At 44.3% G+C, this 23,604-nt stretch overlaps 1 gene segment (V, D, J or C); it reads left to right on the top strand.

The window, feature by feature from the left end:
• The first annotated feature begins 12,577 nt into the window (after positions 1–12,577).
• On the top strand, positions 12,578–13,263 carry LOC127047407 (immunoglobulin kappa variable 3-11-like). The segment is given in 2 exon segments: positions 12,578–12,649; positions 12,845–13,263. Coding segments are annotated over 2 exon segments (468 nt in total).
• The last annotated feature ends 10,341 nt before the right edge of the window (positions 13,264–23,604 follow it).

Raw genomic sequence — 23,604 nt, 5'->3', positions numbered from 1 at the left:
CAGTGATAGAAGGATGTCTTCTGTCGCTGGAGTATATCTACCTCTCCAAGAGGCAGTAGGTAGGTCAAGAGAAGAATTCTTCCATCAACTTAGGGTAGTCTGCTCTGGGGCTTATGTTGTCTTAAATACGTCTCCCACAGGTGTGAATTTTTCACGTCCCTGAGTAACATAGACAGGGCCACCTAACTTTCTAGTGAAAGCCAACCTTTATTCTAGAATAAAAATATCCACACATGGAGTTATCCAATCATAGTTATTGTACTTTAAATTTACACCATACCATAATCCAAATTATATTTCAAGTGTAGACAAGTCCCTAAACAACACAGATCCTCCTCTGATCCACCCTGGTCACAACTACCCACATGTCCTGATGATGTTTCCTCTCTCCCCTACTTGTCCTGTTTGTCACCACCTCTTTCAAGGAAGCACCAATGAACAGTGTCCATCACTTGAGTCTGGGACCATTTGCCAGAAAACTCTGCAAGCCTGCATCCATTGAAGTCAATACAATCCTGGCAGCAGAGAATATGGCCCACCATATTCAAGGTATTAATTCAAACCCTTCAAAACTACAGAACATTCATGTCATGGCCACAAGATGGCAACAAGTACCCATACTATTTGGAGCATCTGAAATTTCAGCTACGTAGTTTATAACAAAGTTAATAGGATAGTAAACTCACTCCACACATTCGGAAGGAATGCAAATAAATCAGTTCTACTGTCACCACCCTCATCGGCCCTGCTCTTGATTATTGTCACAGCCTACTCCCAGTCTCTCCAACACCCACTCTGGGTCCAGTTTCCATGCACTGGTGGAAGGGGTCTCACAGGTGGAGAGAGCTGTAATTTGACCTCCTTCCTTCACTGTCACTAAAAATATCTGGTGCTAACAGGAACCTGGACAACTGCCTACTCTCCTTAGTTCTTATTCTATCTCCTGTTCCTTGGGAACTCCAGATCAGTTCAGTTTTAAGGAGTCTGACCCTTGCAACACTCCTATAATCAGAAGATTCAAAGCAAATGATGCTGGAGTTCACTATCGTCAGCATTACCATGGTTCTCATTTCTTTCTACATCCTCCTTCTGTTTAAAAATATCTCAACTCGCAAACTGAAAATCTCAATTCTCTGTTTGTTTAATAGAAAATATTCCACATTACTCTAATGTTAAACTTGGCCAAGCCTCCCAATATCACTGTTAATTGTAAACTGTGAGAAGAGTTAGATTAATAGAAAAAACCCTAGATACCCAACAAACATGCAGATTGTCTGTCTGGGCCATTTCCTATTTTAGTTTTTCCTTAAAAGCTTCACTCTGCTTCTTGTAGCCCAACCAGGAACCCATTGCATAACTGCCCAGCCCAGAACTTTAGGAGGCCTCTTGGGTCCATGAGTGAAACAGGTCGTGTGTAGTCAGTACGGGAGCTAGAGAACTAGGCTATGCCCAGAAACCTCAGTAAAGCTTCCCCTTTACATTCACCATACCAGAGTGCCTGTCCCTGCTCTGCTCTGTCACATGACAACACTGTTCTCTTGCCCATCTGCTCCCATCAGTTGACACAATGGAAGACAAATTAGAGACAGAAGCAAATTTTGTTCAGTAAAGAACATTTTTGCTGTTAGCCAATTTAAATTAAATAAAACACTAAGAAACAAGGCCCGGATCCATCTCTGAGTTAAGCTGATATAAACGGGAAGTAAATCCATAGACTTTGGGTCCTAAGGACAGCATGAAACTCTACATTGACAGTCCATCAAATACTCTACACACACCATTCCATCATTTAGCTTTTCCTCCCTATCAACCTGTAAACATACATAAAAGGGAAGACACATGCAGTAGCTAGCAGACATCATGGCTGATGAGTTAGAGAAGTGGCTCCAGACTACTGTACCCTTTTCAGGAGTCTGAATTGTCTTGTGTACCCCCAAGTTTCACCTCAGTGAAAAGCTACTTACTTACAAAATCAGACATAAAAATACAAAAGAGTCACAACACACTATTATTGACAAATGGCTGACTTTCTTCTTTTTACCATATAATTATAAAATAACTCAACTGGAATATAAATATTGAACTTACATTTCAGTGGTTAGTATATAGAGCAGTATAAAAAGTTATTGTCTCCATGAAATTTTAGTTTGTACTGACTTTGCTAGTGCTTTGTATGTAGCCTGTTGTAAAACTAGGCAAATATCTGGATGAGTTAATGTACCCTGGGAAGACCTTTCAGTACCGCTGGTTTAGAACCACTGAGTTAGATTGTCTCAGTACCTCTGGGACCTGGTATGTCTGTGCAGTGAAACCTCATAGAACAGACATGTGTGATGAAGTAACATACCTAGCGCTTATCTGTTGCTCTCTGTGCACAGATCTCAAGTGCTGTACAGTACAAGGTCACTGCTGTTACTGATAGGAAAACTGAGGCAAGGATAAGGGAAGGCACTTGGACAAGCTCCTCCAGCAAGCCAGTGGGCAGAGTTCATTGTCCATCCAACCTGAATACCAGCAGAAAAACCTTCAGTGAGATAATGCGGCCTGAATACTCTTCCACAGCTCCCCTGTGTTGTGGGGAAACGGCCCTGGAAGTCAGGGTCACAGAAGACGGTGGCCAGGGGAAGCCTTGGCAGCCCAGTGGGTCAGGGCTGAAAGACAAGAGCAGATTTCCCTGGAGCCAGCACAGAAGCACGGATTCCCCCACGCACTGATGACCCCAATCAACTAGCATCCCCCAGGATGTGCTGAAATCTGGGGCTGCCTCCTCTACAAGGAACCCCAGCAACTGAGTGGATTGGAGAGAGCTCTAGCGGAGGATCCTTGCACCTTTCTTCAGAAAAACCTCTAGGTGTTTAGATCCCATTCAACTTCCAGACCCTTAAAGCCCCTAATATCCCACTTCTCTGACCAGGAATAATTATAACTACATGGGATGATTCACTGTGATTTAAAGATCCTTGTGAAGACCCCTCTGTGAATCTGCTGAAGGCCCATGCTACCAATGATCCTTGAAAAGCTTAAAAGAACTAGAAATGTTGTACATTGACCCATAAACTACAAACTACATCCATTTAGTTATTTACCTCCTTGTGGCAGGGACTGTCACTTATTGTTTGTGCAGCGTCTGGCACAACTGGATCAAAACTGTTAGAGGCATTCAGAGTCTGTGTCGGCGGGGGCTTTTTGCTCCTGAAAGGTTCAACCGCGCCGGATTAGTCTGTGCCGAAGGGACCAGACAGAACAGACACCCTGATCCTCCAGTTGGGGGTTAGGCACAGGGCTAACAACCCTGTCCCATAACAAACAAAATATGTTATGGAGACAGTGATGAAGAAATCGACCATTACTGTCTGTGATGGGCTTTGGGAGTCAATGACCCGTATGACTGCCAGTAATGAAAGCCAAAAGGAAGCCACTGGCATGACGACTGAAGTTCTCAACACCAAGGCAAAAACCAAAACTTGTTTTTTTGGAACGTATGGACAATGTACAAAACAGGGAAGCTAGCTCAGGTCCCAGCAGAGATGAGACGCTACAGCTTACACGTCCTGAGGGGCACAGAGTAGATGGACAGGATCAGGAAGATTATTAACAGCCTCAGGAGAAAGCTTTTTTCTGGATGGGATGATGGACAACACCATGAGGGGGTTTCCGTCCTTTTTAAGGAGAGAGTGAAGCATTCCCTCCTGGAATGGAAATTCAGCAGCAACAGACTTATGAGAGCCAGACTGAAAGGGAAACATAATATCATCACCCTGATTCAGTGCTGTGCTCTGACAAATGACAGTGATGAAGAAGTAAAGAACAAATTTGACTGTACTTTACAGGTGGAGTTAGAGAGAGTACCATGCCACGACCTAACTATGGTCATGGGAGACCTGAATGCCAAGGTCAGTAAGGACAAAACAAACGACAGAGCAATGGGAAGACATGGGTGTGGCACCATAAATGAAAATGGAGATAGTTTTATTGATCTCTGTAATATGAATGACCTAGTCATCGGCGGAACTCTATTTCGACTTCGTGAAATTCACAAGCTGACATGGTGTTCTCCAAATGGCAGAGATAAGAACCAGATTGACCATATCATGATCAATGGCAAATGGCGATGCTCACTGATGGATGTGAAAGGGAGAAGGGGTGCAGATGTTGCCAGGAACCACCATCTTGTGACAGCCTCCATCAACCTCAAACTGAGAAGTGTGGGTTCACCAAACAAGGGACATAGACGTTATGACATTGACAAGCCAAAGTCCCCTGAAATACAGAAAGCCTTTGTACTGCAGGTAAATAACAGGTTTCGGGCTCTTGCAGACCTTGAGGAAGAGGAGGGGAATGCAGATGAAGAGATCGACAAGAAGTGGGAAAAAATAACAGCAATTTATCTAGGGTACAGGAAGAAGAGAAGGAAGGAGGGAATTACACCCAGCACATGGAACGCCACAGAAACCGGACAAGCCTTGAAGAAAAAGGTTTTAGACACAAAATCCTAGAAGCTAATGGACAAATACCTCAAGCAATATCAAGGCACACTGGAAGGCCAAATGCTTTCTGAGAGCAGACAAATGGCATTATATTGATAATCTGGCAACACAAGAAGATGATGCACCTGCTCGCAGGTAAATAACAGGTTTCGGGCTTTTGCAGACCTTGATGAAGAGGAGGGGAATGCAGATGAGGAGATCAACAAGAAGTGGGACAAAGTAACAGCAATTTATCTAGGCTACAGGCAGAAGAGAAGGAAGGAGTGTGGCAAAAGACCACCTTGGCTTACCCTTGAGATCTTGCGTGACCTACAAAATAAAAAGGCATCATATAAAAATATGGAAACTAGGTCAGATCACGAAGGATGAATATAGGCAAATAACACAGGAATGCAGAGGCAAGATTAGAAAAGCAAAGGCACAAAATGAACTCAAACTAGCTATGGGAATAAAGGGAAACAAGAAGACTTTTTATCAATACATTAGAAGCAAGAGGAAGACTAAGGACAGGGTAGGCCCACTGCTCAATGAGGAGGGGGTAACAGTAACGGGAGACTTGGAAATGGCAGAGATGCTTAATGACTTCTTTGTTTCGGTCTTCACTGAGAAGTCTGAAGGAATGTCTTGTATAGTGAATGCTTACGGGAAGAGGGTAGATTTAGAAGAGAAAATAAGGAAAGAGCAAGTAAAAAATCACTTAGAAAAGTTAGATGCCTGCAAGTCACCAGGGCCTGATGAAATGCATCCTAGAATACTGAAGGAGTTAATAGAAGAGGTATCTGAGCCTCTAGCTATTATCTTTGGGAAATCATGGGAGACGGGGGAGATTCCAGAAGACTGGAAGGGGGCAACTATAGTGCCCATCTATAAAAAGGGAAATAAAAACAACCCAGGAAACTACAGACCAGTTAGTTTAACTTCTGTGCCAGGGAAGATAATGGAGCAGATAATCAAAGAAATCATCTGCAAACACTTGGAAGGTGGTAAGGTGATAGGGAATAGCCAGCATGGATTTGTAAAGAACAAATCGTGTCAAACTAATCTGATAACATTCTTTGATAGGATAACAAGCCTTGTGGATAAGGGAGAAGCAGTGGATGTGATATATCTAGACTTCAGTAAGGCATTTGATACAGTCTCACATGATATTCTTATAGATAAGCTAGGAAAGTACAATTTAGATGGGGCTACTATAAGGTGGGTGCATAACTGGCTGGATAACCGTACTCAGAGAGTAGTTGTTAATGGCTCCCAATCCTGCTGGAAAGGTATAACAGGTGGGGTTCCGCAGGGGTCTGTTTTGGGACCGGCTCTGTTCAATATCTTCATCAACGATTTAGATGTTGGCATAGAAAGTACGCTTATTAAGTTTGCAGATGATACCAAACTGGGAGGGATTGCAACTGCTTTGGAGGACAGGGTCAAAATTCAAAATGATCTGGACAAGTTGGAGAAATGGTCTGAGGTAAACAGGATGAAGTTCAATAAAGATAAATGCAAAGTGCTCCACTTAGGAAGGAACAATCAGTTTCACACATATAGAATGGGAAGAGACTGTCTAGGAAGGAGTATGGCAGAAAGAGATCTAGGGGTCATAGTGGACCACAAGCTTAATATGAGTCAACAGTGTGATACTGTTGCAAAAAAAGCAAACATGATTCTGGGATGCATTAACAGGTGTGTTGTAAACAAGACACGAGAAGTCATTCTTCCGCTTTACTCTGCGCTGGTTAGGCCTCAACTGGAGTATTGTGTCCAGTTCTGGGCACCGCATTTCAAGAAAGATGTGGAGAAATTGGAGAGGGTCCAGAGAAGAGCAACAAGAATGATTAAAGGTCTTGAGAACATGACCTATGAAGGAAGGCTGAAGGAATTGGGTTTGTTTAGTTTGGAAAAGAGAAGACTGAGAGGGGACATGATAGCAGTTTTCAGGTATCTAAAAGGGTGTCATCAAGAGGAGGGAGAAAACTTGTTCACCTTAGCCTCCAATGATAGAACAAGAAGCAATGGGCTTAAACTGCAGCAAGGGAGATTTAGGTTGGACATTAGGAAAAAGTTCCTAACTGTCAGGGTAGTTAAACACTGGAATAGATTGCCTAGGGAAGTTGTGGAATCTCCATCTCTGGAGATATTTAAGAGTAGGTTAGATAAATGTCTATCAGGGATGGTCTAGACAGTATTTGGTCCTGCCGTGAGGGCAGGGGACTGGACTCGATGACCTCTCAAGGTCCCTTCCAGTCCTAGAGTCTATGAGTCTATGAGTGGATTACACCCAGCACATAGAATGCCACAGAAACCAGATGAGCACTGAAGAAAAACGTTTTAGACATGAAATCCCAGAAGCTCACAGACAAATACCACGAGCAATATAGCAAGGCACAGCAGGAGGTCAAACGCCTTGTGAGAGCAGACAAATGGCATTGTATTGATAATCTGGCAACACAAGCAGAAGATGCAGCTGCTCATGGTGAACAAGGAACCATCTACAAAATGACGCGGCTTATCAGTGGTAATTGACAGACACCAACAAACACTCATCAGGGACAAACAAGGCCACCTATTAACAACTGAAAAAGAACAAGAAATGCGCTGGACAGAGCATTTCAAAGAATTGCTGAACATGGAGCCACCTAAAGAGGAAGCAAACATCCAGGAGGTAGAAAAAGATCTTGATAACAGCACAGACACCCCAGCTAAGAAAGAGATCATTTAAGACATCAAATCCTTAAAAAAATGGGAACGCTCCCAGCACGAATAACTTGAATGGAGAATTGTTCAAGGTAAATCCTGAGTTAGCAGCATCTATCCTGGCCCGAGTCTTGGAAAAAGTGCCAGAGGAGTGGACCAATGAGGTTATAGTGAAGATAGCAAAGAAAGGAACTCTCCATGATCGTAGTAACTGGCATGGTAAAACACTTTTATTTGTGCCAAGCAAAGTATTGTGTAAGATCATACTCCACCGTATATCAGAGGCAGTCAATAGTGTTCTCAGAAAAGAACAAGCTGGTTTTCAGAAAGGGCATAGATGCACAGACCAGATCTTCACTCTACAAAACATAATAGAATAATGCTTAGAATGGCAACGGAAACTCTACATAAATTTCATAAACTTTGTGAAGGCTTTTGATAGCATTCACAGGACCAACCTACGGTGCATTCTTCAGGTATATGGAATCCCTATCTGCATAATCAACATCATCAAAAGCTTTTATTTCAATTTTACAGCAGTGCTGATCACAGTGAGCTCAGTTTTGAAATCAAAACAGGAGTATGTCAGGGATGTGTCGTGTCTGAAAACCACTTCAACATTGCCATCAACTGGGTAATGCAGCAGAAGACATGCCAAGAGTCATTAAATGGACACCCTTCTGATCTCTTGAAAAACTGGACTTCGCAGATGATGTCGCTCTCCTATCACATACCCAACACCATATATAAGAAAAAACAACTTGACTTAACACACTCAGCCAGCAAATTGGACTAAAGTCAACCACAATAAGACAGATATCATGACCTTTAATGTTGCCTCACCATCACCAGTATGGATAGAGGATTATATTCTCACCAATGTAGAAACATTCAAATATTTGGGCAGCACCATCAGCCAGGATGGTGGAACAAAGCAGGACACCCGGAAGAAAATCAGTAAAGCCAGGAACACCTTCAGGAGCTTAAATACAGTCTGGAAATCATCAACAAATGAAACCAAAAGCAAACTCAAGATTTATCAGAGATGCATACTTTCATCACCACTTTATAATGCAGAATGCTGGGAAATGAGAAAGTATGACATGTCCGAACAGAACAATCTCAAACCAAGATCTATTGACACAGTGCAGCCAAGAGGATCTGAGCACGATCATTGCCAGGAGGCGTTGGAGATGGATTGGCCATGTGCTTCGGATAGAAACTGATTCCATCACCAGAAGGGCAATAAGATGGACACGTAATGGCAAGCGAAAACAAGGGTGCCTGAAAAAAACATGGTGAAGAGCTATGGAAGCCGATCTGAAAAACCTGGGGCACAGCTGGGGAACCATTGAAAGACTTGCCAGAAACAGACAGGAGTGGAGGAGCTTCATTGCCGCCCTAAACACCAGAGGCGTAATGGGAACATGATGATGATGAATTACTGCCCTAAAAAGACTGCGAGCATTTCAGGTCAGCCCAGTGCTTTACAGAGAGTTCTGCTGGGTAGGAAGTAGAAGTGATGCCCTGCGCTCTACAGCTTCCAGATGTTGGACAGGAACAACTCACCTCATCATTCAGTGACCCACTCTGATAGATGGAACCCAGGAAGCTTCCCTGTAAGAGGAAACATAGTAGAAATGCAGGGCCTTGGAGAGTGGAAGGACAGTTGTACCTGAAAAGGGCGATGGGGAGTTCCTGGGGAAACAATATAACTAACATTATAAGTAAACCACTGAGAAGAGAGACACAGGGGCAGCTCAGAGATGTGTAGAATGGATCCAGTCCACTTTCTATTGGGTCTGCCAGTGAACTCCAGTGGGAACCTCCTAAAACCTTCACATAGTAGCTAAGCACAACATTTCCAGCTGAAAGGAGCAGAGAACTAGCAGGAAATAATCTTGTTAGCATCCAGGCAACTAGGATTTAGACTGAAAGATCCTTCTTAAGTGTAACACTAGCTTCAGTGCCTTGCCACACAGTATAATGCTCATGCAATCATTTATAACACAATATAGGTGAGTGTGATAGATCACACATCTATGTTCATTTAGATTTTGGTTGTCATTTCAGCCACCAGAATCCCTGTCAATATTTCCAGGAAACAGAGGCATCATTGACTGCAGAGACAATACAAGCATTAGCAACGCTTTAGATGGGCACCAGCAGAAATCCACATAAAATCCTAATATTCTTATTTATCTTGCGTGTCTTGCCATTGGGATTCCCACCCCTTTCAATGGCAGTAACCAGGAGTATGATTTCACCTTCACAACCAGCTGAAGATGATGGAGACATTATTGTCTACAAGGCTATGATACCCCTTGCAAAATGATGCAACCAATATGTAACCCTCCCTCAGCTGTTCAGTTCAGTGTATCAATTCCTACTACTTCCCACTGAGATCAGTGGGAACAGGTTTAGTTCTCCCAATGAAATCAAGGAGAACAAGATTGGCGCCATAGGATCCACAACAAAAGTCTTAAATCTTCTTGCTTCATTCCAACCTGCTTTCTTCAGTTGAGCTTCTTGAGTCTCTTATTTATCTTAAATAAGAGATGGTTAAAAGGTCACTTGATTACAGCATATAATTACGTATAAGGAGACAAAATATTTGATAATGGGCTCTTCAATCTAGCAGAGAAAGGTAGAAGATGATCCAATGGCTGGAAGTTGAAGCTAGACAAATTCAGATGGGAAATTAGGCATAAATTTTCAACACTGAATGTAATTAACCTTTGGAACAATTTACCAAGGGTCCTGATGGATTCTCCATCACTGATGATTTATAAATCAAGATTGGATGTTTTTCTAAAACTTCTGCTCTAGGAATTATTTTGAGGCAGTTCTATGGTCTGTGTTATACAGGAGGTCAGACTGGATGATCACAGTGGTCCCTTCTGGCCTTGGAATCTATGAATCTTTCTAGAGGAATATACCAGACAGTAACTGAGATCAGAATCAGGCCCAATGACTTTCATGGGAGTTACATGTATCTAGCCATGGTAGAATCAATCCCTATATGTCTAAGGGCTGAGCCTCTGACACAAAGGATGAGATGGGAGGCTTAGCATATTCAGAACTACCGGATCTTTCTGTCCTTCTCAGAGCGGTTATAAAATGTTGTGTTTCACTCTCCATCTTTTAATGATCAGCACTGGACAGCTCAGATGCATCAAAATGGTCTCACAGGCTCAGTTAATCTAACTGTCAGTGCCCTGGATCCAGCGTAAAAATTAAACCAAGCGATAACAGGACAAATTACAAGTATAATTGGCCTTTAAAGGGAAATGAAAAAAGAGTCAGAACTCTAGTCTATCAAGACCTGAATATTCCTCAGAGTTCCACCAATTTCTGATTACCTTTGTCTCATTTCCAACTGCAAAGAGAAAGAACATTTTCAGACGTAAGGGCCTGATCCAAAACCCAGGGAAGTCAGTGGGGCCCTGATGCACCAAGGGACTATTGTGTCACTCACTTTTTCTCTGGCTCCATTAATATTTAATTATTGAATTAAAGTGGAACAACTTCAACAAGAGAGTAAGAGAGACCCACCTCTAAACAGCCCATGCAGCAGATCCCTGTTCAAATCCCTTCTCTTTGCCAGGCAGACAGGGAACCTAAGTAGGAGTGGGGAACCACAGTCAAAGTAAGTGCCCTAACCACTGACAAGTTCCAAAGCTTTTTATCCACAGGGCTTCCACCCATCCCTCCGGGATCCCAGGCCGGTTCAGTGGCAGTGGGTCTGGCGCTGATTGCACTCTGGCAATCAGTAGCGTTGAAGCTGATGATTCTGGAAATTATTGCTGTCGGCACCATCTCAGAAGTGATACAGAGCAGTACAAAAACCTCCCCGCTTGCTTCAGTTTCTGTTTCTCACTGTAACATCTGCTTCCTATACAGTGTGACAGAACCAATGCAACTGCTGTCCTTTCATAAGGAAATGGAGTCTGTCAGACTTTGGGCTTTTCATCCAATGGTCCTGTTGTTCTCTCCCATCATTTTACAGCTGTCACCATGGGATATGAGAAAGACTAGAATTGATGAGGACAGACACTTTACCCTTAGAGACAGATCCTCAGCTAGTGCAAATCGGTCTATCCTCAGTGAAGTCAAATGAACTAAGCTACTTTACACCAGTGGAGGATCAATCCCTTATCACTGCTACTAAACTGTGCTGCACTTCAAAGCTGGATGTTACAGTGCAAGCCTCGCCGCTTCTTAAAGAGCTTGCAAAGTGCAGACAGCACAGATCTCAGCTCTACAAATGAATGAGCCATCCAGTAAATAAAAGTCCAAAGCAGCAAGCACTGTTATAATAAAATCAAAGCTGACCTTTTAAAAAGGTACTTATTTCACTATATTAACCTGCTGAAATGATGATATTAACATGTTGGAATGGAGGCCATTCACATAGACACTTGTCTGGTTAGCAAGTATCTAAAAAAATTCTAACATATCTTTATGTATCTGGCATCCGACCAAAATCTCTGCAAGACTAGATCTACTGTGGGATGAAGTCCAGAATGCTAGGTGCACAGACATACTGTCTTGGACTCCTGGACAGAAGCTCCATCCAGACAACCCACCTGGATCTTTCTGGGGTAGTTGAATTGGAAGGGTCACAGGTTGGCTCCTTAGGAGAGAGGGCGCAGGATCACAGAAGGGGTTGGAGAGCTAGACTGTAATCATGAAAGGAAGCACTGCTGGGCTCTTATAAAAATCACACTTTCCCTCTGGCAGTAGGATGCAGAAGGGTTACTGAAAGCTACTATAATGTTACTATAAGGCTTATTCTGGTTAAGTAAAAGCTTAGCATCTTTTCAAGCCCAGAAGTGGGAGGCCCTGAAGGGATCTGCAGGGCCCTGGAAAGAGAGTTAGGGCTTTTAACCAGGATCACCTGACGTTCACAGGCAAGTGTCCTGAGAGGAAGATCTGAGGGGTAAAAGGGCTTCACTGGTGACCCAATGACACCAGTGTTGAGCAAGATGTGTTTCCTGGAAGGGGAAGATCATGACACACATACTGAGTAGTAATTCATCCCACAAGCAGTCCCACTGATATCAATAGAAGGGATAGCAAAGTCAGATACTACTCAAAACAAGCTTCTCAAGTTCTGGCTCAAAGTTACCAATGATACAGACATACAAACTGGGTATTAAAGCATATCTTGATAACAAGGCCATAGCCAACTCCCTGTGTGCAATACTCAGTTCCATCAACAGGAGTGGCACTCTGAGGCTGAGAGATATACAAAGCCCTTTCTTTGCACTGGGCACAGGGAATGGATCTTTACTACAGCGTGGCTGCTTTGCATGCTTCCACCCATGCAACGGTTCCTTGCAATGCAGGGTATATATAAAAGTGCTATTTCCTAAACTTGCTACCTAAGATTCTCACAGTCTGTCAGACTAGAGGGACCAAAATGATTCCACAGACTCATCTCATCTTTCTCCTAGTGCTCTGGATTAAGGGTAAAACAATGAGGGAAATATTAGATTAAGATGATAATCTCTCACCAATGTTGCTCACAGAGAGATATATTTGAAGTGGACTCACACAATGTATCTAGGTGCCTTAAATGAATATTAGACACTATATATTCATAGTATAAGTTTTATAATAGTATTTCATTTGGCTTTTCTTATAATGTTTTTTCTCCCATCCAGACATCAGCGGGCAGATTGTGCTGACTCAGACTCCAGAATCCCTGGCAGTGTCTCCAGGAGACAGAGTCACCATCAACTGCAAAGCCAGTTCCAGTGCTAGCAGCTACATGGCCTGGTACCAACAGAAATCAGGACAAGCTCCTAAGCTCCTTATCTATGATGCTTCCACCCGTCCCTCTGGGATTCCAGACCGGTTCAGCGGCAGTGGGTCTGGCACAGACTTCACTTTTACAATCAGCCGTGTAGAAGCTGATGATGCTGGAGATTATTATTGTCAACAAGCTCGAAGTTTACCTCTCACAGTGATACAGAGCAATACAAAAACCTCCTTTCTGTTCCTCTTTCTAACAGCTGATGTCTGTAGAAAGTTAAAGTATCTCTCCAACTGCTGCTGTCTCAAAGAGATGGAGTGTCCATGAATTTCAGACAGCTCCCTCTATTGTCTATTTCTTCCTTCCATTTCTACAGCTCCCTCAGTGCAGTAGTACGGAGACAGGATGGTTCTTAATATACTCAGTGGCTTCCTTTTAACTACTGAGGAATATTAGCTCCGATAGACCTGGTCTACACTCGGGTGGGAGGAGGGAAATCGATCTACGAGATCTTAGATCGACTTAGAATCACTTATTTCGTGCCCTCATGGCGCGGGATTGACTACCACGGCTCTCCCGTCGACTTTGCTTCCACCTCTCGCCAAGCTGGAGTTCAGCAGTCGACGGGAGAGCAATCGGGGATCAATTTATCGTGTCTACACTACACGCGATAAATCAATCCCCGATAGATGGATTGCTACCCGCCGATTGGGCGGGTAGTGTAGATATACCCATAGGCTGGATCCAATTTCCTACCAACATTACAAAACAAAATCAGTCTGTCAACTGACAAATGGCAACCACTGTATAAAGCATCTGGAAATCACTTGCGTAAGCAGAATTAGCAGAGTCACTGCCTTCCTCCCCATACAAGCCCCAAAGCAGGTGGCCCTCTTTCCACAATATGATGCATGCATGTCCTTAAGGCTGGTCGCAGATGGGACAGAGAGAAGGATTGTCTACACTACATTTCCTGAATCACTTCTCTATGGTCCAATAACTTACAGATTCTGGTCCTTATTTCAGACAATATCAAATAGGAGAGACAGTGCTGACTCTAGTTCAGGTTTTAGCTTGTAACCATTGCACTTTATCTGCCAATCACTTAGCCCAGACAGCAGCACAGAGCCAGTATCATGCATCGTTCTGCTGTTCTCTGCAGGGGTTTAGCTGTGGAGGCAGTTGCTCTGAGAAGATACTGCAGCCTCCATTTCCCTGATGCATCCTCACAACCAGAGGCAAAAGGGCTGGAGACTGTGCCTAGCAGCAAAACATCACATATCTACTGCCCTTCCCCAGACAGCCACCCCAACACTAACATACCTAGATTCCCTGCAGAGACGGTAGCCTTTTATTGTATGGCTTAACAGAAACAGAGAACAAACAATGACAGCATTTGTTAAGGTCAGAGAACTGTACAGACAAATCCTTCCAACTGCACTATCACCCCATTTTATAGAAGGAATCACTGAGGCAGAAGCATGCAGTGCCTTGACAAAGGCCACACAGTGAGCAGCAGTGGCAGAATTAGAATTCAGATCTCTGGCTTCCTAAGCTCCTGCTTTTGCTTTCATGTCACGTTCCCTAACAATAACAGACCAAACTGTAGGGTAGAGCAATGGTGTGATTTATAATCCGCCTCACAAATAGTCATAAATATTTACCAGCCCGGAAGCCAAAACTCATCCATTGCTGCCTTTGATAAGAATGAAAAAACCCTTAATGTTCATTTTACTTTAATCTCATAAAAAAAAAAAAAACTCTTGCCAGGAGACTGGTATTTTGAGAGGTGTTACAAACACTTACTCAGGGCCACATGCTGCAGTGAGCAACAACATTACCAGTGAAGTCAATAGGAAAATTTGCTCAGATACAGACCAATGAGAGGCAGCTCTAGAGGAATGAGCCTAGAAAAGTCCAATGTCAAAAGCTTATGACGTCTACTTCCCATTTCTCCCACTAACTCACTAGGCATGCTTGGATGCAACACTTCTCTCTGCCTCAGTTTCCCTATCTTCTAAAACAAAGATCTCCTCTATTTACAATGCAAGTTCCTCAGCACAGGGATTGCCAACACTCATCACTTGTTGGATAGAATTGTTTAGTACCAAGCTCCTTTTCCACAAACATGCATCTGAACTTACCTGAGGAGAAAATAGATCATTAGGTCAAAATATTTTTTTTTACTAATATTGCTGATTTAATCAAATAGGTTAAATGTTGGACTGAAGTTTCTGACAAAACAATTTTTCATTCAAAAACATCAATTTAGCAGAACAAACTTTTCGCAGTGTAGGTGACAATCAGCAGAGATGGCACTGACTAGGTTAATCAAGATATACCTCTGCTGACTGAGGATTCTCCCTGCTTCAAGACCCTCACCCCCCAGTACTGTTTCTCTGTCAATGGTGGATATCACCATTTTGTATCACAAGTTGGGAGATCTACACTGGATATTAACCAGCATCCCAGAAATCACAATATGCTTAGAACTTTTATTCCTTTTAATCCCAGAAAAATGTCATTTTAACACAGATACATTTGTACCCAGGGTCACTCATGGCCCTTTCACTTCCCTTTTTGTACATGGTCATGGATCAGGTGTGAATTTTCATCTCTGAACCCAATTTGCATATTTCACACCCTTCCAATCTGGTGCTGAACTGTTATAAATGCTCCATGTCACTCGTTACGGTTTTTTGATCAGCACTGGGCCACTCAGACATATCAAGATGATCTCACAGGCTCAGCTTATCTGGCTGTTAGTGCTCTGGATCCAGGGTAAGACTCAAACCCAGAAGGAATATGTTGAATTAAAAGTACAATGATCCTTGTAAAGCTTAAAAGAACTAGAAATGTTGTACATTGACCATAAACTACAATCTACATCCATTTAGTTAGTTAGCTCTTTGTGGCAGAAACTGTCATTTATTGTTTGTACAGCGTCTGACACAACTAGATCAAAACTGTTAGAGGCGCTCAGGGATTATCAAAATATTAATGTTAATAATAAACAGGCACCAGGAATTACTCTGATTTATTTAAATCTTTATCTTATTTTAGCTGAAATTAAGACAAAGAGGTTTGAGAAAATTATGAGGCATAGGCAAAAGGGCTAGAATGAAACAGTGTCTGGAACTCAATGTTAGCACCTGTCATAAACCTAGTCCCAGATTTGGACCTTAGCGTCCAAAATATGGGGGTTAGCATGAAAACCTCCAAGCTTAGTTACCAGCTTGGACCTGGTAAAGCTGCCACCACCCAAAAAATTAGAGTGTTTTGGGGCACTCTGGTCCCCACAAAAACCTTCCCTGGGGACCCCAAAACCCAAATCCCTTGAGTCTCACAACAAAGGGAAATAAACCTTTTCCCTTCCCCCCTCCAGGTGTTCCTGGAGAGATACACAGAAGCAAACTCCGTGAATCTAAGCAGAGGGATTCCACCCTCCCCCGTTTCCAGCCTGGAAACACAAACACTTCCCTCTTCACCCAGAGGGAATGCAAAGTCAGGCTAGTAAATCTAACACACACAGATTTCCCCCTGACTTCTTCCTCCCACTAATTCCCTGGTGAGCTGCAGACTCAATTCCCTGGAGTTCCCTACTAAAGAAAAACTCCACCAGTCTTAAAATAAAGCTTTATATAAAAAGAAAGAAAAATACATAAAAATGGTCTCTCTGTATTAAGGTGACAAATACAGGGTCATTTGCTTAAAAGAATACTGAATAAACAGCCTTATTCAAAAAGAATACAATTCAAAGCACTCCAGCAACTATAGACATGTAAATACAAAAAAATATATAAATCACTATCTGATCTTTTGTACTTACAACTGGGAAACAGAAGATTAGAAAGCGGGAAACAGAAATCACTTCTTATAGCTGAGAGAGAGTAGGCAGAAGACCAAGAACAAAGGACTCGCACACAAACTTCCCTCCACCCAGAGTTGAAAAAATCCTGTTTCCTGATTGGTCCTCTGGTCAGGTGCTTCAGATACTTATTTCCAGGTGAAAGAGACGTTAACCCTTAGCTATCTGTTTATGACACGCCCTCCAAATTGCAGACAGTGGGGAAGCTCACTGGCGGCGATTTCCTCCTAGAACTTTAAACTAAACAGATTAATACAACACATGCACCGTTACATATACTACTAAGTATATAACTAACAGACTTCTACAGTTTAAGAACACTTTTTAACTACTGGATTATGGGAAACTCTCATGGGAGAGTGCATCCGCTACTTTGTTAGAAGCTCCTGAGATGTGCTGAATTTCAAAATCAAAATCTTGGACAGCTAAACTCCAACGAAGAAGTTTCTTGTTGTTCCCCTTGGCAGTATGAAGCCACTTTAGTGCAGCATGGTCAGTTTGTAGCTGGAACTGCCATCCCCAAACATATGGGCGTAGCTTTTCCAGGGCGTACACAATGGCATAGCATTCCTTTTTACTGACTGACCAGTGACTTTCCCTTTCAGACAGTTTCTTGCTGAGAAACACGACAGGATGGAAGTTGTGATCTGTTGCTTCCTGCATGAGAACTGCTCCTATACCACACTCAGATGCATCCGTGGTTACTAGGAATGGCTTGTCAAAATCCGGGGCCCTGAGTACAGGGTCAGACATGAGCGTTGCCTTAAGCTGGGTAAAGGCCTTTTGACACTCATCAGTCCAGTTAACTGCATTTGGCTGGGTCTTTTTGGTCAGGTCGGTCAGTGGGGCAGCGATTTGGCTGTAGTGTGGTACAAATCGCCTGTAGTACCCGGCCAAGCCTAAGAAGGATTGGACCTGTTTTTTTGACCTTGGGACAGGCCACTTTTGGATAGCATCCACCTTGGCCTGTAGGGGGTTTATGGTTCCTCGACCCACCTGGTGCCCCAGGTAAGTCACTCTGTTTTGGCCTGTTTGACACTTTTTGGCCTTAACAGTTAGTCCGGCCTGTCTGATGCGCTCAAAGACCTTTTCCAGGTGTAGTAGGTGTTCGGACCAGGAGTCCGAAAAAATGGCCACATCATCGAGGTAGGCAACTGCATATTCTCCCAGTCCTGCTAGTAGACCATCTACCAGCCTCTGGAAGGTGGCGCGTGCATTTCGAAGGCCGAAAGGAAGGACACTGAATTCATACACCCCCGCATGGGTGACGAATGCTGACCTCTCCTTAGCAGGTTCATCTAGCGGTACTTGCCAGTACCCCTTGGTTAAGTCTATTGTAGAGATGAATTGGGCCCGTCCAACTTTTCCAATAGCTCATCGGTGAGGGGCATTGGATAGTTGTCCGGACGAGTTACCGCATTTAGCTTACGGTAGCAAAAGTGTATTTCCCCATCTGGTTTGGGTACCAGAACCACTGGAGATGCCCATGCACTGGTAGATGAGCGGATTATACCCATCTGTAGCATGTTCTGGATCTCCCGTTCTATAGCAGCTTGGGCATGAGGAGACACCCGGTAGGGTGGGGTTCTAATGGGTTGAGCACTACCTGTGTCAATGGAGTGGTATGCCCGTTCAGTCCATCCTGGGGTGGCTGAGAACAATGGGGCGAAGCTAGTGCACAGCTCCTTGATTTGTAGCCGCTGCAGACGTTCCAGGGTGGTTGAGAGGTTCACCTCTTCCACGCCACCGTCTTTTTTTCCTTCATAGTAGACACCGTCAGGCCACTCAGCATCATCTCCCTGGACTGTAAACTGACAAACCTGTAAGTCTCTGGAATAGAAAGGCTTGAGAGAATTAACCTGGTACACTCTGGGCTTTAATGAGGAATTGGGAAATGCTATGAGGTAGTTCACAGTTCCCAGGCGCTCTTGGACCGTGAATGGCCCTTCCCATGATGCTTCCATCTTATGGGCCTGTTGCACCTTCAAGACCATAACCTGGTCTCCTACCTTGAAGGAACGTTCTCTGGCATGTCTGTCATACCAGGCCTTTTGCTCTTCCTGAGCATCCTTTAGGTTTTCTCTAGCAAGGGCAAAAGAGTGTCGGAGGGTGCTTTGTAGGTTGCTTACAAAGTCCAGAATGTTAGTTCCTGGAGAAGGCGTAAACCCCTCCCATTGCTGCTTCACCAACTGTAATGGCCCCTTAACCTCGTGACCATACACAAGTTCAAACGGTGAAAACCCTAAAATGGGATGTGGTACAGCCCTGTAGGCAAACAGCAACTGCTGCAACACTAGGTCCCAATTACTGGAGTATTCGTTGATGAATTTACGTATCATAGCCCCCAAAGTTCCATTAAACCTTTCCACCAGGCCATTGGTTTGATGGTGGTACGGGGTGGCAACCAAGTGGTTCACCCCATGAGTTTCCCACAGTTTTTCCATGGTCCCTGCCAGGAAATTAGATCCTGAATCTGTAAGGATGTCGGAGGGCCAACCTACCCTGGCAAAAATGTCCGTTAGGGCCAGGCACACAGTGTTAGCCCTGGTGTTGCCTAGAGCTACAGCTTCCGGCCATCGGGTAGCAAAGTCCACGAAAGTCAGTACGTACTGCTTTCCTCTGGGCGTCTTTTTTGGGAAAGGACCCAGAATATCCACAGCTACTCGCTGAAATGGGACCTCAATTATGGGGAGTGGCTGGAGAGGGGCCTTGACCTGGTCTTGAGGCTTTCCCACTCTTTGGCATACCTCACAAGACCGGACATACTTGGCAACGTCCTTGCCCATCCCCTCCCAGTGGAAGGACTTCCCTAACCGGTCCTTGGTTCTGTTCACCCCAGCATGGCCACTGGGATGATCATGGGCTAAGCTTAAGAGCTTCCCCCGGTACTTAGTTGGAACCACCAACTGTTTTTGCGGCTGCCATTCTTCCCGGTCTCCACCAGAAAGAATTTCCTTGTATAAAAGTCCTTGGTCTATAACAAACCGGGATCGATTAGAAGAGCTGAGAGGCGGTGGGGTGCTCCGTGCCGCCGCCCACGCTTTCTGAAGGCTGTCATCTGCTTCCTGCTCAGTCTGGAACTGTTCCCTTGAGGCTGGGGTCACCAGTTCTTCCTCAGACTGGGGACTTGGGCTTGGTACCTGTGGAAGCGATGTAGGTGATGGGGTTGTTTCTGTTGCTCGTGAACCGCTCTCCGCTGGTGCACCTGAGGGTATTTCAGGCTCGGGCTGAGCCTTTTGGGCATGGCTGTCTGTTGCTTCTGCCAGTTTTGGCTCGCTGGCGCCCTCTGGCGTTGAGTTTGAAGATGTGGTTGCACTTGCTGGTGCTGGTTGCTGTTCCAGTTCCGGGCCTGGGACTGGAGGTGCTGTGGCTGTTTCAGTGGTTGGCATGGAATCCGGGTCCACTACCTCTGTCTGGGTCTCTGGTAACACAGACGGGGCGTCTGTGGACAGCTCAGGAACAGGAATGGGTCTGGAAGCTTGCCTGGTTTGGCTACGTGTAACCATTCCCACTCGCTTGGCCTGCTTCACCTGGTTGGCCAAGTCTTCCCCCAGTAGCATGGGGATAGGATAATTGTCATAGACTGCAAAAGTCCACATTCCTGACCAGCCTTTGTACTGGACAGGCAGTTCAGCTGTAGGCAAGTCTACAGCTTGTGACATGAAGGGATAAATTGTCACTTTGGCCTTTGGGTTGATGAATTTGGGGTCTACGAAGGATTGGTGGACAGCTGACACTTGTGCCCCCATGTCTCTACACGCAGTAACCTTCTTTCCGCCCACTCTCAAATTTTCCCTTCGTTCCAAGGGTATTTGAGAGGCATCCGGGCCTGGGGATCTTTTGGGTGATGGTGGTGTAATGAACTGCACTCGGATGGCGTTCTTTGGACAGTTGGCCTTGATATGTCCCAGTTCATTACACTTAAAGCATCTTCCATCTGATGAGTCACTGGGTCGAGGTGAGTTACTGGAGACTGGTGAGGTGGAAGAATAGGGGGTCTGGGGCTTTACTTGGGTTGTGTGTGGGGTCTTTGGCTGTCCTCGGTTGTAGGGTTTATGGTCGGTGTGCCCCCTGGGGTATTCGTTCCCCTTGACCGTAGCTTTCTTGCTTTCTGCCACTTCCATCCATCTGGCTCCAATCTCCCCCGCCTCAGCGAGATTTTTGGGTTTTCCATCTTGTATGTACCGTGTTATGTCCTCAGGAACACCATCCAAGAACTGCTCCATTTGTATGAGGAGGTGCAGTTCTTCCAAGGTTTTAACATTGTATCCTGATATCCAGGCCTCATAATTTTTCCCAACGTAGTAGGCGTGTTTGGGAAATGACACATCTGGTTTCCACTTTTGGGTTCTGAAACGCCGACGGGCATGATCCAGGGTTATCCCCATCCTGTATCTGGCTTTGGTTTGAAAAAGTTTATAGTCGTTCATTTGCTGCTTAGGCATTTCAGCTGCCACCTCTGCTAAAGGTCCACTGAGCTGTGGCCTCAATTCTACCATGTACTGGTCTTCAGGGATGCTGTACCCAAGACAGGCTCTTTCAAAATTTTCCAAGAAGGCCTCGGTGTCATCACCTGCCTTGTAGGTGGGAAATTTTCTGTGATGTGGAACCATAATTGGCGAAGGGTTGTAAGGATTGGCTGGCGCATGCAGCCCAGCTTGCGCTAAGTCCAGTTCGTGTTTTCTCTGTTTTTCCTTCTCTTCACTTTCTTTTTGTTGTTTTTCCATTTCTCGGCGGTGGGCCATGTCTTCTTCATCTTGTTTCCTTCTGTGGGCCACCTCTTCTTCTTCTTGTTTCCTTCTGTGGGCTGCCTCTTTGGCTGCTTGTTCTCTTTTGTAGGCTGCCAGTTTGATGCTTTCTTCCTTTTCTTTTAGCTCCACCTCTTTTTGTCTTTTTTCCAGTTGTCGCCTGTGTTCAGCTTCTTTGATTTGTCCTTCGGCCTCTATTTTTGTCTTGGTAGACATGGTTCCTGTTTTCTTGTGTTGGGGTGCCCTCCGGTGTTTATCTTCTGAACTGCAGGCTCTGTTGCCTCCTGGGGTCTGCCTAGCAACAGTGCCTTTTCCCCTTTCTTCCTCTAGCTAATTTTTTCAATGTAAAGTAAACCAGAAAAACCACTTTATTTGCATGTATATAGTGCTGGTATTTGACTCCTAATGGCAATGCTATTGTGCGACAAAAGACCCGTAACAGCTCCTTAATTCTTTCTTGCTTAATATGCAAGCCACAACTGCCAGAGAGAGCAGAAAAAAAAATTCTCTCTGGTTCCCTTTTAAATCCAAACTGTTTCTCTCTGCTAAAAAGCCCCTAGCAGAGAAAAGAAAAATATAATATTCCTACTGGCTTCTGGATTCTATCTCACCACTACCACTCATGTCATAAACCTAGTCCCAGATTTGGACCTTAGCGTCCAAAATATGGGGGTTAGCATGAAAACCTCCAAGCTTAGTTACCAGCTTGGACCTGATAAAGCTGCCACCACCCAAAAAATTAGAGTGTTTTGGGGCACTCTGGTCCCCACAAAAACCTTCCCTGGGGACCTCAAGACCCAAATCCCTTGAGTCTCACAACAAAGGGAAATAAACCTTTTCCCTTCCCCCCTCCAGGTGTTCCTGGAGAGATACACAGAAGCAAACTCCGTGAATCTAAGCAGAGGGATTCCACCTTCCCCTGTTTCCAGCCTGGAAACACAAACACTTCCCTCTTCACCCAGAGGGAATGCAAAGTCAAGCTAGTAAATCTAACACACACAGATTTCCCCCTGACTTCTTCCTCCCACCAATTCCCTGGTGAGCTGCAGACTCAATTCCCTGGAGTTCCCCACTAAAGAAAAACTCCAACAGGTCTTAAAAGAAAGCTTTATATAAAAAGAAAGAAAAATACATAAAAATGGTCTCTCTGTATTAAGTGACAAATACAGGGTCATTTGCTTAAAAGAATATTGAATAAACAGCCTTATTCAAAAAGAATACAATTCAAAGCACTCCAGCAACTATAGACATGTAAATACAAAAAAAAACATATAAATCACTATCTGATCTTTAAAAGCAGCAAAGAATCCTGTGGCACCTTATAGACTAACAGACATTTTGGAGCATGAGCTTTCGTGGGTGAATACCCACTTCCTCAGATGCATGTAATGGAAATATCCAGGGGCAGGTATATATATGTGTGCTAGCAAGCAAGCTAGAGATAACGAGGTCAGTTCAATCAGGGAGGATGAGGCCCTGTTCTAGCAGTTGAGGTGTGAAAACCAAGAGAGGAGAAACTGGTTCTGTAATTGGCAAGCCATTCACAGTCTTTGTTCAATCCTGAGCTGATGGTGTCAAATTTGCAGATGAACTGAAGCTCAGCAGTTTCTCTTTGAAGTCTGGTCCTGAAGTTTTTTTGCTGCAGGATGGCCACCTTAAGGTCTGCTATAGTGTGGCCAGGGAGGTTGAAGTGCTCTCCTACAGGTTTTTGTATATTGCCATTCCTAATGTCTGATTTGTGTCCATTTGTCCTTTTCCGTAGAGACTGTCCAGTTTGGCCGATGTACATAGCAGAGGGGCATTGCTGGCATATGATGGCGTATATTACATTGGTGGATGTGCAGGTGAATGAACCAGTGATGGTATGGCTGATCTGGTTAGGTCCTGTGATGGTGTCGCTGGTGTAGATATGTGGGCAGAGTTGGCATCGAGGTTTGTTGCATGGATTGGTTCCTGAGCTAGAGTTATTATGGTGTGGTGTGCAGTCACTGGTGAGAATATGTTTCAGGTTGGCAGGTTGTCTGTGGGCAAGGATTGGCCTGCCACCCAAGG

Source organism: Gopherus flavomarginatus, chromosome 3 (genome assembly GCF_025201925.1).
Source record: "Gopherus flavomarginatus isolate rGopFla2 chromosome 3, rGopFla2.mat.asm, whole genome shotgun sequence".
NCBI classification, from domain to species: Eukaryota; Metazoa; Chordata; order Testudines; family Testudinidae; genus Gopherus; species Gopherus flavomarginatus.
The sequence above is the reverse complement of the archived record's forward strand: the minus strand, read 5'-3'. Positions and strand labels throughout refer to the sequence as shown.